General features: G+C 43.8%; 1 protein-coding gene across 1 annotated transcript; it reads right to left on the bottom strand.

Annotated features, from left to right (window-relative positions):
• Positions 1 to 220: 220 nt before the first annotated feature.
• On the bottom strand, positions 221 to 16,957 carry slc10a2 (solute carrier family 10 member 2; the record flags this gene model as incomplete). Its single annotated transcript, XM_084314138.1, has 6 exons — positions 221 to 411; positions 3,372 to 3,529; positions 6,168 to 6,343; positions 10,967 to 11,055; positions 13,375 to 13,493; positions 16,572 to 16,957. 6 exons carry the CDS (start codon positions 16,955 to 16,957, stop codon positions 221 to 223), a joined length of 1,119 nt encoding a protein of 372 aa, XP_084170264.1.
• Positions 16,958 to 18,443: the final 1,486 nt, after the last annotated feature.

The following is an 18,443-nucleotide window of genomic DNA, read 5'->3' as shown; positions in this document are numbered from 1 at the left end:
AATATGACGTGCTGTTAGGGCACAGAACTCACAACCTACGGCAGGCTCCTACTTCTTCCCATTTCTTTCTGACAAAGGAGCAGCTTCAGGGAATCTGTACCGCGCACCTCCGGTCTGCAGAGTTCAGTGTGTGTGTATCTGTAGATTTGAGTTTTGAAGACGCAGCTCATCGGCGTAGACTGACTGCCCTCCATTGCCTCGTGGGTCAGTGGGTGGCTCTTCACAGCTGGGTTTGTGTTCTCTTAGCCTTCTCTTCCGTGTTCCCGTTCTCGTCGCGCTCGAAGCCGACATTGTCCAGGGCGAAGGCCGGCTTCTCTTTGACCACGTCGAGTTCCCCTTCCGCCGACGACGCCGACTCGCTGTCCCCCTCGGACGAGCCTCCACCGCTGCACTTTTTGTATAACTGGTAACCTGGAGTAGGGACGGAAAAGGGGCTTCGTTAATCCCGTTGATCTACACATATATACAGGGGTGTAAAGTACTTGAGTAATTGTACTTTGTTACAATACTTAAGTACTGTTTTGGGGGATTTGTACTTTACTCGAGTATTATTAGGTTTGTATACTTTGTACTTTTACTCCATTACATTTCAGAGAAAAAGGTGTGCATATTTTGTAATACAATATAAATATATATCGAATTGAAGGCTTATTTGTTGCGTGTTGATAGCCCTTTTAGGTGGCAAAATCCGTTCAGCGGTTCTCGAGTTACATGCCGGTATTTGAGGCTTGTGCAAAGTACACTGTATTGCGCAAAATACCACTCCCGACTCTTGGGGCTCTAGTTCCGTCAATCATTTGGCGATCTCGAAAATGATTGTGGAGGGTTGTAGCCAATGAGTGTGGCTTTCCAATGATACCCCACCTGGGGATGTATGAATCAGGCATCTAGGTCAGTGGTTCTCAAACTGTGGTACGCGTACGAAACACTGGTGATTTTAATTTTTTTTTTGCAGTCAGGCCACTGAACTTAGAAACAGGCCAGGCCAGTGTTTCTGGTTGCGGCAGCGCGATAGTTAGATAACCTAAGTGGGGAACAACCAGGAGATCACTGACAGAGAGTAATGCAGTCTAAACAGTCATACATCTTTAATTCAACTTCAGTCCTGATCGTAACCATTTTTTTCTTTTTTTTTTGTAATGTCATAAAAAATGAAATACTCCCACTTTTCTGAAAAGAGTTGGTTAAATCTGACATTACAAAAAATCCACCAAAATCTGTGTTGTTGCTAATCATTGACACATGCCTAGCCTGTAATAATCCCCCCCAGAAAAATGTACTTTAAAATATTGAAAATATTTTACTTTGTGTGTTTTTTTTAACAATAATTTGTGATGCCATCACACAAACTGGCATTTAAAGGGTAAAATTCAAAAATGTATTGAATGTGTTTTATTTTCTTTTTTACAATAATTTGTGATGCCCATCACAAACACTGGCATTTAAAGGGTAACATTTCAAAAATTCCTGCACCAGAATGCAGGAAATTTTGTTTTTGTAACAAAATAATTGTGTGTGTGTGTGTGTGTGTGTGTGTGTGTGTGTGTGTGTGTGTGTGTGTGTGTGTGTGTGTGTGTGTGTGTGTGTGTGTGTGTGTGTGTGTGTGTGAGAGAGAGAATGAAGGACAATTGCTTGCTGTGTGAGAGAGAGAGAGAGAGAGAGAGAGAGAATTAAGTACATTTGCTGAAATACAGTTGTTCTTAATTTTCTCACTTGCTATGTGAGAATGTTAGTTATTATGTTCGCAATGCCCCTTGCATTGTATGAGTTGTGTGGAAGAGTTTGCTAGTTCTAGTACTACCCCTTTGTACATTGTGGCTGTGTCTGACAAAAGTTAACAATAAATAATGGTATTAGGAATACATTTGCCTCCTGCGTGAACTGTGCATAGCTGAATAGACTATTTTAACGCCGGTCATATGGTGGTACTTGGAGAGCCAGCTACGTTCTCAGGTGGTACTTGGTGTAAAAAGTTTGAGAACCACTGATCTAGGTGAAACACTAACGAGCGAAAACAGGAAGAGAAAAACAGCCGAATGAATTGAAGTCTATGAGAAAACTGAGTTTTTCTTTTGTACACAGTTTACCAAAATCACTCCCAATCACTCATTTCTGAATGGATCTTTATGAAATTTGGACATGTACTACATAAGGCTCCAGGCTATGGGGAAATACTACGTCTGGACTACTAACTACTACAGAAAAACTTGACTAACACGTTTTTCTACAACTCAAGTTCAGACCTATGTTACTCTATTTCATTAGCACTAAAAGTGAATTTTCTTTCTGGAATCAGAAACCTCAGAATGTCATATTTCAAAAGAGACCAGGCTCATGCATGTGCTATAAGGATAAAGTATGTTGTTTTGGTTTGCAAGAAAAGTATGCAACCACTTTTGGGGGCGCAGTTTAAGAGGTTAACACCCCCCTTCCCCCATCCTGGACCCTCATTCTAGTCCTTTTGAACTACGCGGGAGACTCCGCCTTGAGCCATCTAGTGTTTATATATCTTTATTACATGGCGTTTTCACATTCGCCGAAATGCTTGCTTGTGATTGGTCAATAGCGCTCGTCAGAGGTCCGTTATTACTCGATAACAGACCTCTGCCGAACAATAATGGCCGCTGTGCGCAGCTGTTCGCAATCAAGGCCACTGACACACTGCATCAGTGCAGCCAATCAGACACACCTGCTGGCTGCACTGACAGCGGAGTGTGTGTGACGATGACAGCGGAGCCAGAACAGAACTGCGTCTGCATTTGATCTCGTCTTGTCGATGTAAAATAAATTAGGTATATTGTTAGTAAGTTAGCCATGTAATAAGCGGGATAATGTATAGCTATACTCGATCATTGTCGCAAAATAATTGACCTTCACTGACGCTTAGAACACCTCGGCGCGGCGCCTCGGTATTTTAAACTCCGTGTCGGTCAATTATTTTGCGACAATGACCTCGTAGCTATACATTATCCCTTACATATATCAATGCCCCTCACCACCTCCCTGTACTCCCCTACTTCCTGTACCACCTGGTCAATCCCTTCCCCCGCCCCGAGAATGTCAAGTCCTTCTACCAAACTCATAAACTAATTTGTATTCCATTGATTTACCATGTTTTTTAACAAATACATTTATTTGTACATCAACCAAGACGATTTGACCACACGCATTCCTTAACCCTTTCACCGCTGCACTACCAAAACGGTTAACCCTTTCACCGCGACGACACACAGAAGGTTAACCCTTTCACTGCCGCACGACAGCCGCTTAACCCTTTTCACTGCCACACGACAGAAGGTTAACCCTTTACTATCACACAACCGACGGTCGCCGTCGGTTAAACTCTCTCCGGTTTCCATGAGCGCGCTCACCTCCCACGGCGATGACAGCCGCCGCCAGCTGGAAGATGCTGTAGATGAGGGGGAAGGCGAACATGACCTCCAGCTCGGCGGCGGAGAAGGACAGCTGCACGATGGTGCTGCACAGCTGGGCGTTCTGGAAGCCCGTCTCCAGGGCGATGGTGCGACACCTGGACACACCAGACACAACAAACTATTAAAGCAGTGGGTCAGTGGGTTTATTTAGGGTGTGTGCTTAAAGATGATGTAAACACTTTTAGAGAAGACATTTTCTGGTATCCCGTTCCCCACTTTATCCAATCAGGAGAGAGAACTCTAGATATCTTTGACTTATTTCAAGACATCTTGCCAAGTCAAATTTGCTTACCGCACTGGCAGATTATTTTACACATTTGCCTAAAACACAGTTCTCTCTCCTGAATGGATGAAGTGGGAACAGGATACAAGAACATTTATTTTGTGTTTACTGCAGAGTGGAGGGACTGGGAGACTCATGTTACTGACCAAACACTTGTCGGAGTATAGAGCTATTATTTTAACATACAAACCACTTATTTTACAATAAGTGGTCTACATGTTATAAACTCCAGCTAGGATGTTGGTCAAAAATACTTGTTTTCTAATCAGCTAGGCTAGCTTGCAGCTGGGTAGCTTTCTACTGAACGCACAGAGAGGAAATTGGTATCTAATCTTCTTGTCTGACTCTGGAGATAATGTTGGCGTGTTCCTGTAAAATGGCTGCCATTGAATGTCAGCTAATAACATGATGGGGTTGCAGGATACTCTGAAGGTTCACGTGTAACAATGGAGGAACATTCCAGCGCTCTGAGTCTCCCCCGTCGACACAAAGAGCCAACGCTCCTTCCTTTCTCCTTCCACCTTGAAGTTCCACCACTGTATGGTTATTTGTATTCTAATTAGTGTATATACTTGACCACATCGTCCACAATCGTACAGCCCTTTATAATTATATTTTATTCTATTGTGCTTCTAATTTAATTTAGTTTATATTCCATTTGATTTGATTCTACTTTTTTTTTTTTTATTCTACCGCAATTGTCTGTTTGTTAATGTCGCACCAAAACCGACCAAATCGAATTCCTTGTATGTGTAAACCACTTGGCAAAGAAGATTCTGATGCTGATTCTCAAGCCACGCTGTCAGTACCGACGGAAATGACCACGATGTACACCTGCACTGACAAGTTATTTCAGCATTGGGAAACAATTTACAATACAATAAAAACTTTATTATCCACTTAAAATGGACATTTAGATTAGGATTACGATTGTTTTACTGTAAACTTACACAAGGCAATTAAAATCTCAAGACCTTTTGCATATCCCTCCTATAGTTACCTCCTCGTACATTGTAATAATTGTATTTATATTCTTTATGTTCATCTTTCATGCTTGCACAATGTGGGGAGGGTTGAAGAAGAAACATCGCACTGCCATTGCACTTGTATAATGTCAGAGTTCCTGCAGGTTAAAGTTTAATACTTCATAAGACCTTTGTAAGACCACTGTGAATATAATTTAATAACCATTTCAGAAGCCATACTGGCAAGAATATTAAGGAAAATAACTATGAAAGAAGTAATTTGAATTGGGGGGGGGGGGGGGACACACCCTTGAGACCTTATAGCGATTGCAAGCAGCCGTTTTAAAAACGGTCCCATTTTATGGTTGTTTTGTATGTTAACATATACATATTTGCATTTTGTTGCATTTTGTACTTTAGTTATTTTATCTGTATGGTCTTCATGATTCACACTGGGAGGGCAACCTGACAAGCCCCCCAAGTATTAAAAAAGAACTTATAAAAAATCTGATCCATTAACACATTCTGTGCCACGCAGTTTGCCCATCTTATACCACTCTCTGCCAGTGCTGTAAGCCTATGGAGTCGCTCACCTTCTTTGCAGGGCTATACGTTTTTAAATATTATAGCTATATCGACATTACTATGGCCCATTCAACATCGGGTATCTATCGTTCCGGATGTGGGAACGTTATATTTTTCCATTCATACATTGTCGTGTTAGTACCGTCGTGAATATAAGTATGTTTTTGGACTGTAGAGCAGTAATTCCTAGAACGCGAGTTATAGGCCCTGACGCATATTATACATTATCGATTGGCGTTTCGTTCTTATACACGCTATATTAAAAAATTCAAATGCATATGCTCTGTATACATTATGCTCCATCATGCGTGAAGGAAAGGGGGGGGGGGGGGGGCGTTTATGATTGTCAGTAACGGCTTTCTTTAGTACGACATCATACGTTGATCAGATGGATTGCAATGAAATAAATGGACAATCGAGCTGGAATTAACGTTAGATTCCTCTTACCTGTGGCGGATGAGTCTGGAGAAGAAAGATTCCAATTATTTGATTTCAATCTGCTAGATCCATTTTACGTTTGTATGACGCAATAAACGCCGAAAGCATATTGATTCTTGCGTCTCGAAAGCGATCCAATGCACTCAAGTGTTTGTCTGGATCACCATAACAAGATAGCTCGCCGGAACATTTTCCCCGATGCACAGAGCGCCACATCCGGTTTAGAGTGGAGTGCAACTTGCCCGAAATCCACCAGGCGGCAGTATTGAGGCGTTGAAATATGAGACAGGGTCCAGCTGGCTCCCGGAGCCTTTCTGGAGGAATTATGAATGCCAATAGTGAATAAAGGAAATAACGATCATAAAAACGAGTTAACTCGTTGTTGGCGCTCAGCGATTGGCGGCCAATAACGAGTTAACTTGTTAATGGCGCAGAATGTGTTAAATGTGGTTGTGGTCGTACCTGAACCAGGGCTGGCCGACGAAGCGGGCCAAGAGGAAGCCCAGGCCGAAGCCCACGAAGGGGTAGATGGCTCCGATGATCCAGAGCGAGGGAGCGATGGTCCAGGAGGACTGGTAGAGGACGCCACCGACCACGGCGATGATGATGATGAGGGCGAAGCCCACGATGGAGCCCACCTGAACAGAAACAACAGATTACACTGTAAACCCACGATGGAGCCCACCTGAACAGAAACAACAGATTACACTGTAAACCCACGATGGAGCGCACCTGAACAGAAACAACAGATTACACTGTAAACCCACGTTATAGCCCACCTGAACAGAAACAACAGATTACACTATAAACCCACGATGGAGCCCACCTGAATAGAAACAACAGATTACACTGTAAACCCACGTTATAGCCCACCTGAACAGAAACAACAGATTACACTGTAAACCCACGATGGAGCGCACCTGAACAGAGACAACAGATTACACTGTAAACCCACGATGGAGCGCACCTGAACAGAAACAACAGATTACACTGTAAACCCACGATGGAGCGCACCTAAACAGAAACAACAGATTAATGTGTACACACTGTTAATCTACACCCTCAGTCTCCCTGAGCACCCATCCCACCGCTGGCATCTACTGGACAAGAGTAGAACCATTTACTATTTGATCTTACTTCATTTTATATTTTATTTTATTTCATCTTACTACTACTACTTATTGTTATTGAACACACACACACACACACACACACACACACACACACACACACACACCTGCACTGCACCTTAATTCATTCTGCGCCAGACCCGATGATAGTCGGGTTAACGCGCCGAACGTTCAGCGCCAGACCAGAGTATAGTCGGGTTTTGGCAGTTTTTTTTCTTTTATTCGATATTTCCATTCATTATCCATCCAGGGAGCCTGGTGTCATCATAGGGAATGAGTCTGAGATCCCAAAAGTGCAATACCGGCCGCATCCTACCAGGCGGCGGTATCGAGCACCCTTTGAAACTCTGTGTCTTGGGCTGTGCGTCGATTATATTGATCCGGATGGACTTTTCCATGTCGGGCAAGAGGAGCGGTTGTCCCGGTCGGCCTGAGGAGCGTCAAATGCTCCAGATGAATGATGTATGGCGGATTATGTTGGCGACATGATCGACACCAATACTGGGACTCGCGATCAGATAATTGGAATATTCTTTTTGGGGCACATCCTAGTCAAGGTAAGGGCTATATGATATCAATCTTGCATTGATCAAAGCATGCCTTAATTGCGATCCGAGTGTATGTGTGTAACGCTAGTCTATAACGTATTCCGTTGGTGACGATCAAAGTATCAAAAAACGACCCCCCCCCCCACCCTTTCATGCATTCATGATGGAACATAATACCTATCATATGCATTTGATTTTTTAATTGTAGCGTGTGTAGGGACGGAACGCCAATGCATTTAGTATAATACACGTTGGGGGCTATTACCAGCCTCCCATGAATTACCCTAGACCACTCTAAAACCATACTTATATTCACCACGGTATAAAATGGAAGTGTATGGATGAACGTTTTCTTTCTTTTTCACATATTGAACAATAGATACTCGATGTCAAATGGGCAATAGTATTGTATCCATAGCTATAATATAGAATATAGTTATAGCCCTGCAAACACCGCCACGTATTCCTATACTTTAGAACGCTGGCCTTTTAACCACACATTACACAGCGCCCTCTGGCGCTGATTGAGTTAACATGCACATACACTACACACAAGACACTTTCTGTAAATAATTGACTGAATTAATTATTTCATCTTATCTCATTTAATATTTTATCTTACTGCTACTACTTATTGTAATTTGTTACCATTCTTGTATTCATTGTTTCTTAATTGTGCACTGTTGAGTCTGAGCTCGAAACACAAACATTTCATTACCTGCAATGCCCCTGTATTGTTGTGTATTTGACTAAATAAAGAACTTGAACTTGCTTGCTTTAGTTGCCACTGGGAATACAATTATGAAAACGTTCTGCCATCACGCGGACACTCAAATGAAAAACGAAATAGAATAAATACAAATAAGAGATACAGATAAAACAAACAAACAAAAAATAATAATAAATACGATTAAAAAAAATCTAAACTACTAAACAGATGACAAAACAAAGAGTTCAGCAGGGGAGAGAGAGAGAGAGATGGAGAGAGATAGAGAGAGGGAGAGAGAGAGGGAGAGAGAGAGATAGAGAGAGGGAGAGAGAGAGGGAGAGAGATAGATAGAGAGAGGGAGAGAGAGATAGAGAGAGGGAGAGGATCCCTCTACTGTGCACAAGTTACTCCTTCCCCTGTTCCAGGTCTCAATGGATATAGTTGGATATTCGGTACTGGATTATGGTGACGTGTTGTATTATGAATGCCTGTTCTACCTCGTTGCTTATGCTGGATGCCACTTATCATGGTGCGCTAAGATTCATTACTGGCTGTAGATCTCACTCATCTCTGCATCTCGTACAAGAAGGTAGGTTGGCTGTCCCTGTCTGATCGTAGGCTTCACCATTGGTACATCTTCCTCTATAAGCATTACTTGGACTGTTAACTCATTCCCGGCCAACCACGTATATATACGTGATTACGTGTTTGCTCGCCAACCGTTCAGCGCCATAAACGTATATACACTGTGTACGTTTTTTGGATCGTTATTTCTTTTATTCGTTTTTTTTTTATTCATTTCAGGCACACAGACCTCTGGGTTACCATAGGGAATCATTCTGAGATCGCTAGAGTGCAATACCGGCTGCATCCTGCTAGGTGGCAGTATCGCCCACCCTTTGAAACCTTTTTTTCACACCCGGTGTTACATTTAATTCCCTCCGGGCGCAGTATTTTGGTTTCAGGCAAGTCTAGTGGTTCACCCGATCACATTGAAACGCGTCCAATGCCCCCGATGCGTGTGTTGTGCCGGATTATGTTGGGGACACGATGGACACCAATACTGGAAATCGCGATCAGACATTTGGAATATTCTTTTTGGAATAACCCCGATCAAAGGTAAGGACTATATGACATCAATTTCACCTTGATCCTACAATGTTTTCATATCAATCCAGCTGATCAGCCTGTGTGGTGTTCAAAACAAATGCTGTTACTGGCTATCAAAGCATCAAAAAACACCCCCCCCCCCCTTTCATGCATTCATGATGAAACATAATACCTATTATATACATTTGATTTGGAAATAGTAGCGTGTCCAGGCGAGAAACGCCAACGCGTATAGCAGAATTCACGTAGCGCCCTATAACTCAGCTTTTCAGGAATTAGCCCAGATCACTCCTAAACTATACAATATTCACCACGGGATAACAGGCGAACATATACAAGGACAAATGTATAGTTTTTCACATGTTGAACGATGGATAGTTGATGAGCCATAGTATTGTCTCCATAGCTATAATATAGAATATAGATATAGCCCTGCAAACACCGCCACGCATCACTATCTCTTAGAGCGATGGTGCAGTAGGAACAAAGATGGCTAGACCCGCCGGCGCTGAAAGAGTTAAGCTAGTTTGGGAAGAGGGCTTTTGTGTACTCTGCTCCGTTTACCTGGAATGGACTTCAAAAATCTCTTAAACTCCGGCTTTTATTACTTTGCACAGTTTTAAAACACTAATTACTGACCTTTTAATGACCGATATGGGAGTGTGCAGGTTAAGCATTTGCTCTCCAGGGCTCCTACTTGCTCCTTTTACCTTTATCTTTTTGTCCTTTGTCTATGTTAATTTACTGTCCTGCATGGTGGTTTGTTGTTGTTTTATGTCAGGTGTTGCTCGAAAAAGAGCTCTTTGAGCTCAAGCTTCTTACCTGGTGAAATAAAGGTTAAATAAAAATAATAATAATAATATTGCAAATATGTGGTTATCAAATAGCCATTTAACGATGTCGCTGTCTTGGGGTACTTGGGGACATGCCTACACGTTTTGATACTTTATCAAAGAGTACAGTGAAGTAAGAAGTGGGTTTCATTCTCTATTCCAACAGTAACGACGGAGCCTTTGATATTCCTCAGTTCCAGTGTACCGCCCTGTTTCAATATGTAAATGACAATATCCCGGAACAGAACTGCACACAGAGAGATCGCTGGCTCCTGGATAGATCATATTAGGCTAAGGATTTGTATAGTCGACTTTGATTGGCCAAAATTTGCCGGCCCCAATTCTTTTTTTGTATCATTCCATTTGGGCTGTGGGGGTGCTTAATGTCTGAAGGAGTCGACGGAAGGCTTCTTGTCCTCTGATGGATACATCTTGATATTTGTCTAGTGTGTTCATTAGATGGGTGAAATCCTCTTTCAGTGCCTCTGTGCCTGTTTTCTTAGGCAGTTAGCCTCTGGTATGCGCGTCATTAGCGTTAGCCACGCTTCTAGGCCTCTTTGCTTTTGGAAATAATGCAATTTTTTTTAAATTTTAAATTAAAAAAATATTATAATTATTATTATTTTTTTTTTTTTGAGGTTGGCAGTCGACTACGGCTCCTTTCGATTGATTAGTCGACTATTCCCTAGATCATATACAACACATTTTTCACATTCATACACCATTATTGTGTGGGTGTGTGGGTGGGCGTGTGTGCATGTGTGTGTGAGTGAGTGTGTGTGTGTGTGTGTGTGTGTGTGTGTGTGTGTGTGTGTGTGTGTGTGTGTGTGTGTGTGTGTGTGTGTGTGTGTGTGTGTGTGTGTGTGTGTGTGTGTGTGTGTGTGTGTGTGTGTGTGTGTGTGTGTTATGTGTGAGAGGAGCGGGTTCTGACCTTGAGGATCTTCTGGGCGACCTGGGGCCACTTGTGTTTCACGTACATGCCCAGAGCCACGGGGACGAGCAGGGCCACCAGAGTGACGCCTGGAGGGGCAGAGGGCAGGGGGCAGAGGGCAGAGGGCAGGTTCTAGTTAGGCTGGTAAAGCCATAGATATATATAGAACACTAGATAGCTTGCCCGCGCTGCCGGCCAATGGAGAGCGACGTCACTGAACCGCCGCCATCTTGTGAGGGTCAGCCTTGAGTGAGAGTGAGTGAGCTGCACAGACAAAAATACTCATAACTCGCTGAAATATTGACGGATTTACAAACGGTTTGGTTTATTACAAGCATTATTAACGTGGCTATGATTCAAGCGGTTCGTAAAAAAAAACATCTTTAAAATTTTATTTTAAGTATGCAGTATCATAACTACATCTTTGATGTTTATAGCAAACCAACCCGTTTGTAAATCCGTCAATATTTCAGCGAGTTATGAGTATTTTTGTCTGTGCAGCTCACTCACTCTCACTCAAGGCTGACCCTCCCAAGATGGCGGCGGTTCAGTGACGCTGGTGACTCCGCCTTAAGCTATCTAGTGTTCTATATATATCTATGGGTAAATACGCCTCCTAAAGTGTGTAACCGGAAGTACAGGAAGCACCGGCTACAGGCTTTCCGGTTTCGACAAAACAATTATAGAAACGTGTGAAGTGCACAATATTGTTCATTGTTTATTGTTATTTGCACTTACAAACATACATTCTGGAATAAATTAAGTAAAAAAAATAACAGTTAAAATGTGCAGGAAAGGTCAAAAAGCCCAAGGGCTTATAAGCGACCTCCCCTCTTAAACCTATATAGGATAACTACACAGAAACCCCCACATTATGCACAAACACACATGCACATATCCCTCTCTCATACACACAGATACATACAATACAGCATTATACAACAATTATAATGGTGGGGGAAAAAAGACTGCTCACAAATACACATGGATACTACATCCATAAGTGCACAATGTTTCCTCGTTTAAGCCACTGCAACGGCTTTGCCTGAAGAATTCACTACATGACCGGGACGTTCTAGCTCGTTTGCCGACAGGATTCGGGGAAAGGTTTGGTCCGTTCGGAGGCAGCTTCCAGGGGAAGTACATACACCGGAAATTCTACCCCATAGACACTTTCGGCCGTAGTTCTTTACCAGGCTTTATCTCACGGAGGAGATAAAACTGGGAACGAGGTTAGGTTCTAATCTAGTCAGACAAATATATTGTGTTTTATATAAATGTTTTTAATAGAAATGCATAATTGAATGAAGAAGAAAAAAAGTGATATTATAAAAATGTATATCTACATTTACATTTACATTTTTTCAGTTAGATTACAATTGACATTTTTGGTTTCTAGCAGATGCTTCTATCTAGTGTACAACAGTAGCATAATATCTAGCATACTATCTAGTGTACAACAGTAGCATACTATCTAGTGTACAACAGTAGCATTCTGTGTACAACAGTAGAATACGTTTCAATTCCTGTGTCGCCAACATTGTAACTAAGGAATGCAAGAAATTAATACAAATAATAATAGATATTTTAAAAAGGTGAGGTCCAGGCAAGAACAATATGAGGTCAGTATCCACTTTGTAGGGTCTGAAAGATTACCTATCATCAACTGTATCGTCTTTAAAGACATGTTTAGGGAACTCAAAGACCTACATCAATTTGTTGAAAAGGGCTAAAAGATGTCCCCTTTAAAGTCACCAATGTTTTTCAAACGGAGACCTCCGCTGACATTAGGACGTGTTTGTGTCCTCTCTTACCGATGCTCTGATAGGGGATCTGGAGTCTCTTACCGATGCTCTGATAGGGGATCTGGACTCTCTTACCGATGCTCTGATAGGGGATCTGGAGTCTCTTACCGATGCTCTGATAGGGGATCTGGAGTCTCTTACCGATGCTCTGATAGGGGATCTGGACTCTCTTACCGATGCTCTGATAGGGGATCTGGAGTCTCTTACCGATGCTCTGATAGGGGATCTGGACTCTCTTACCGATGCTCTGATAGGGGATCTGGACTCTCTTACCGATGCTCTGATAGGGGATCTGGAGTCTCTTACCGATGCTCTGATAGGGGATCTGGACTCTCTTACCGATGCTCTGATAGGGGATCTGGAGTCTCTTACCGATGCTCTGATAGGGGATCTGGACTCTCTTACCGATGCTCTGATAGGGGATCTGGACTCTCTTACCGATGCTCTGATAGGGGATCTGGACTCTCTTACCGATGCTCTGATAGGGGATCTGGAGTCTCTTACCGATGCTCTGATAGGGGATCTGGACTCTCTTACCGATGCTCTGATAGGGGATCTGGACTCTCTTACCGATGCGCTGATAGGGGATCTGGAGTCTCTTACCGATGCTCTGATAGGGGATCTGGATGGTGTCGACGGAGGTCCAGACGGAGGTGTAGATGAGGAGACAGAGGGGCATCATGCCCATGGCCAGGATGGAGGAGCAGGCTGTCATGCTGATACTGAGAGGAGCAATGAGTTTATAATTATTATTTTACTATAATAATCTCTGGTAAAACATCAAAACACTGCACATTCAATATTGGTACAGTATTGACACTTTGTCACTGCAGTGCTCTCTACCTTTTGTTTTGCAGACTGTATTTCTGTATCAATAATAATTCATAATTAATTATAATATAATAATAATAATTCATTGCATTTTTATAGCGCTTTTCTAGACACTCAAAACGCTTTACAGTGTAGGGTGGAAATTGCCTCCTTCAGACTGTTCCATAGACATGTATTACATTCATACAATGAAAATGGAGAATATCAGATATCAGTCATAACTCAAAATACCTAAAAGGTCATCCTTACATTTTGATGCTGAATAGAGCAAGGATTTCCCTTCCCAGTCACCATAACAACCAGACAGCCAGCTAGCCAGTCACCTTAACAACCAGACAGCCAGCTAGCCAGTCACCTTAACAACCAGACAGTCAGCTAGCCAGTCACCTTAAAGGGGAACTATCTTATAAATGGCCTTTTTGAGTGTTTAGCATTGTTTCCTAGCTATGTGAACTTATATTAATATGATCTATGTCTCAAAATTCTCATATTGGCGCATTCTTCCAATTCTCCTCTCACAATATTCACCCTCACTGAACTGAGTCGTTTGAAAATGTGCCTATATGTGATGTCATATAGTCACCGCTGCATGTTAATGTTCAGGCGGGGCCGACGGTGCACAGTGGTTTAGGAGCCCAGGCTCAAAACAGCTCGAGATCTTGAGGTAGAAAAATGCTGTTTTTGAGGACTTGATTAGAAATACAAAACAATGAATAAAAAAAATATATATATTACAGAGGTGTTCCATAGACTCACAGGAATTGTGTAAAAGTGCCCAAATAGTGAAAGAAATAGTAAAATAGTTCCCCTTTAACAACCAGACAGTCAGCTAACCAGCCACATTAACAACCAGACAGTCAGCTAACCAGCCACTCAAATAACCAGTCAGCCAGGGACAGTCATAGCCAGTCGCCCATTTTGGTTAAACCCTTTTTGATTTTTGGAACCCTAGCCTAACCTCACCACTGCCGTTGTGGATCAGTGGAGTAAAGTAACTTTGAGCCAGGGTCGTAACAGTCCTGTCTGGATAAACTGAAGCCAAGTTATAAAAACCCACACAAAGTAGATTTCAGTTTCACTGTCATAAAAGTCACAAGACTTGTTTCCATTGTGGTCCTTGGTCTCAAGGCACAAATGTGACATTCAGTATCACAAAGAACAGACACAGGTACACAAATAAAATAAATATAGCTACCCGAGATAAAAATGCAATATGCTACACTGCAACAAGAGCCAGATTTTTTTTTTCTTTTTTTTTTTTTTAGCTTTTTCTTAAAAAGATAGCGACTGCTGATGCTCTTAATGGTCAAGGGAAGTTTGTTCCAGTTTAAAGCTCCACTGTACTTAAAGGAGCATTTACCCCGGGGCGCCCGAGTGGCGCACCGCATACAGCACTGCGGTCTATCTCCCATTCCTCCTCTCTCTCTCTCGCTCTCTCTCTCTCTCCCGGACTGCCCCGTAGCAAAAATCAATAAGGACAAGTAACATTTAAAGGAGCATTTACCCAGGTTGGTTGAAAACCGGGGGCAGTTACAAGTCCTCAATACTGGCTCTCGTGTTGAGGGCCTGTACGTCCCTATTCATCCTAAACACCCTCCAGAGAGACTCAGGGGCCCCTGGCTCTCGTGTTGAGGGCCTGTACGTCCCTATTCATCCTAAACACCCTCCAGAGAGACTCAGGGCCCCTGGCTCTCGTGTTGAGGGCCTGTACGTCCCTATTCATCCTAAACACCCTCCAGAGAGACTCAGGGCCCCTGGCTCTCGTGTTGAGGGCCTGTACGTCCCTATTCATCCTAAACACCCTCCAGAGAGACTCAGGGGCCCTGGCTCTCGTGTTGAGGGCCTGTACGTCCCTATTCATCCTAAACACCCTCCAGAGAGACTCAGGGGCCCTGGCTCTCGTGTTGAGGGCCTGTACGTCCCTATTCATCCTAAACACCCTCCAGAGAGACTCAGGGGCCCTGGCTCTCGTGTTGAGGGCCTGTACGTCCCTATTCATCCTAAACACCCTCCAGAGAGACTCAGGGGCCCTGGCTCTCGTGTTGAGGGCCTGTACGTCCCTATTCATCCTAAACACCCTCCAGAGAGACTCAGGGGCCCTGGCTCTCGTGTTGAGGGCCTGTACGTCCCTATTCATCCTAAACACCCTCCAGAGAGACTCAGGGCCCCTGGCTCTCGTGTTGAGGGCCTGTACGTCCCTATTCATCCTAAACACCCTCCAGAGAGACTCAGGGGCCCTGGCTCTCGTGTTGAGGGCCTGTACGTCCCTATTCATCCTAAACACCCTCCAGAGAGACTCAGGGGTCCTGGCTCTCGTGTTGAGGGCCTGTACGTCCCTATTCATCCTAAACACCCTCCAGAGAGACTCAGGGGCCCTGGCTCTCGTGTTGAGGGCCTGTACGTCCCTATTCATCCTAAACACCCTCCAGAGAGACTCATGGGCCCTGGCTCTCGTGTTGAGGGCCTGTACGTCCCTATTCATCCTAAACACCCTCCAGAGAGACTCAGGGCCCTGGCTCTCGTGTTGAGGGCCTGTACGTCCCTATTCATCCTAAACACCCTCCAGAGAGACTCAGGGGCCCAGCTGCTGGAGGTGTACTCTGCCCACATGTGCTCTAGAGCAGCGGTTCTAAAACTACGGGCCGCGACCCAAAGTGGGGTCGTGGGTAGGTGGCATTGGCAAGTAATTCTTTTTTATGTTCTGGCAACATATTTAGGCTAAATATGCCTCGTTTTATAAATGTGTATTGATAACATAGTGCTGTAATAAAATGTTCTAATAAATATGCATGATAAATATTTTATTTTGATATCGCTTAATTCCACATTGAAACGACGCGATACATGTGAAGTGTGGGGTCGCAAAAAAAAGATATCCTAAATAAAATGGGGTGGTGGTATAAAAAAAAAGCCCTGATGCGAGTGTGAAGTCAAACAGCAGCGTTAACGCCGGCCGGCCCCCTCCTCACCTGAGGTCCATGTCTCCGTCCAGCCAGTAGCAGATGATGTTGGAGCTGGACCCCCCCGGACAGCAGCCCATGATGATGATGACCACGGCCTGCACGGGCAGCACGTCGAAGGCCAGCGCCAGGGCGAAGGCGGTGAAGGGCATGATGCCGAACTGGCAGAGGAAGCCGATGACGATGCCCCAGGGCCTCCTCACGTGGCCCCACAGCTTGGGCGCGTCCACGGTGCAGCCCATGGCGAACATCACCATGGCCAGCATGACGGTGAGCACCACGCTCAGCACCGTGCTCAGGATGGCGTTGAAGTCGCTGGGCGGCACCAGGCAGTCGGCGTCCGGGCCCGAGCAGACGGTGGCGTTGGGGTGACAGGACGGCGTCGGCGTGGCCATCGTGGAAGAGTCGAGGAGGAAGGGGGAGGGCGGTGGAATCCGGGCCAAAGCAGAAGTTCCTTGAGGTGTTTGTTGGAGAGCAGCGAGCGTGTTCACTCGCTCCGGTTTCTCTCCCTTCTCTACTCCTGCTGCCGTGTCGTCGGCGGGGAGAGTGGCAATGTGAAGCCTGTCACGCCGGCCTTTTAATGTCCACCCAAAAGATCGTAAAACATTGGGGAGGGGTAAGGCAAATCGGGGGAGAAAAAATAAAAAATTAACCCGTTTCTCTTCTTTTTTTTTTTTTTTTTTTTTTTAATGAGGTCAGTGTCCAAAAAGGTGACACACACACACACACACATAAAGACGAATGTGGTCGTTTCATCTTTGAGGATAATAAATGTGATTGCACCACCATCCCTCCTGTTATTGCTCTTTTGGGCTTTTAAAACTTTTATTGTTCAACTTCCAGCGGTGGCTTATAGCTACAGTACACGCAGCATCATCATATTACTGTACTAGAGTCTGATATCACCTGGATGGAACGAGATCCGGTACTGTGGGCCTTATTGGTCTAGCGGCCCGCGGGCCAGATACCCTTTCTCATTTTGTCTACAGCCCGCAAGAGGCTGCCTGCAAATCTGGCCTGTTTTTAGCCTGTGTGCTGTGATTGGCTGTTTGCACTTCTGTATCAAGCCTTGTAACCGTTACCTTATTGTCGTGTACGGCCTGACTGCCACAGTATACAGCACATAATGGATCCGCTTTGTCACGCCGCTCTGAGATTTATCTCCAATTCACCTTATAGGACGCATCACTGTACACTCTATTCACTAATTGGTTGGACTTCACTGGTTACACGCAGGTTGCAGCACTGGTATGTTTTTTTATTAAGGGTGTCAAAGTTAACGCACAATTCTTTTAAATATATATATATTTAAACCTTTTAAATATTTTTTTTACTAGACTTCACTCAGGTGTATTATTGATACTATGTTTGTTTCTGACTCAAAGTGTGAGAGTGTGTGTGTGTGAGAGTGTGTGTGTGTGTGAGTGTGCGAGTGTGTGAGTGACTGCGTGAGTGAGTGAGTGAGTGAGTGAGAGAGAGAGAGAGAGATGAGGAAGGGCGCACGATAATTTGACTTTTCATTTAAAATATCGGTTGTATGGTAGTCTACTGTATACGTGTATTGTTATGTATGTTTTGTCCTAATTTGTGCTTGCCTTCTTGGCCAGATCACCCTTGAAAAAGAGCCGAATAGCTTTCTACTGCACGCACAGAGAGGAAATCTATCCATCTTCTGACTCTGTAGAAGACGGTAAGGCACTATGCTAGATTAATCCTATGATCTTCAAAAGGATTTAATTCATCAGAGGGCTCCATAATAATCACTCCTCCCCCCATCCAATGAAACACTGTTAGAAAAGCTCTTAACTGTATAAATCTTACCCTTAATTATTTCATCGGGCAGCCATATCCCTCAGTTAACTTAGTATGCGATTGATTGAT

The sequence above is a fragment of the Notolepis coatsorum genome (assembly GCF_963971535.1).
Source record: "Notolepis coatsorum genome assembly, chromosome: 5".
Lineage (NCBI taxonomy): Eukaryota > Metazoa > Chordata > Actinopteri > Aulopiformes > Paralepididae > Notolepis > Notolepis coatsorum.
Note: the sequence above shows the minus strand (reverse complement) of the source record. Positions and strands in the feature narration are given on the sequence as shown.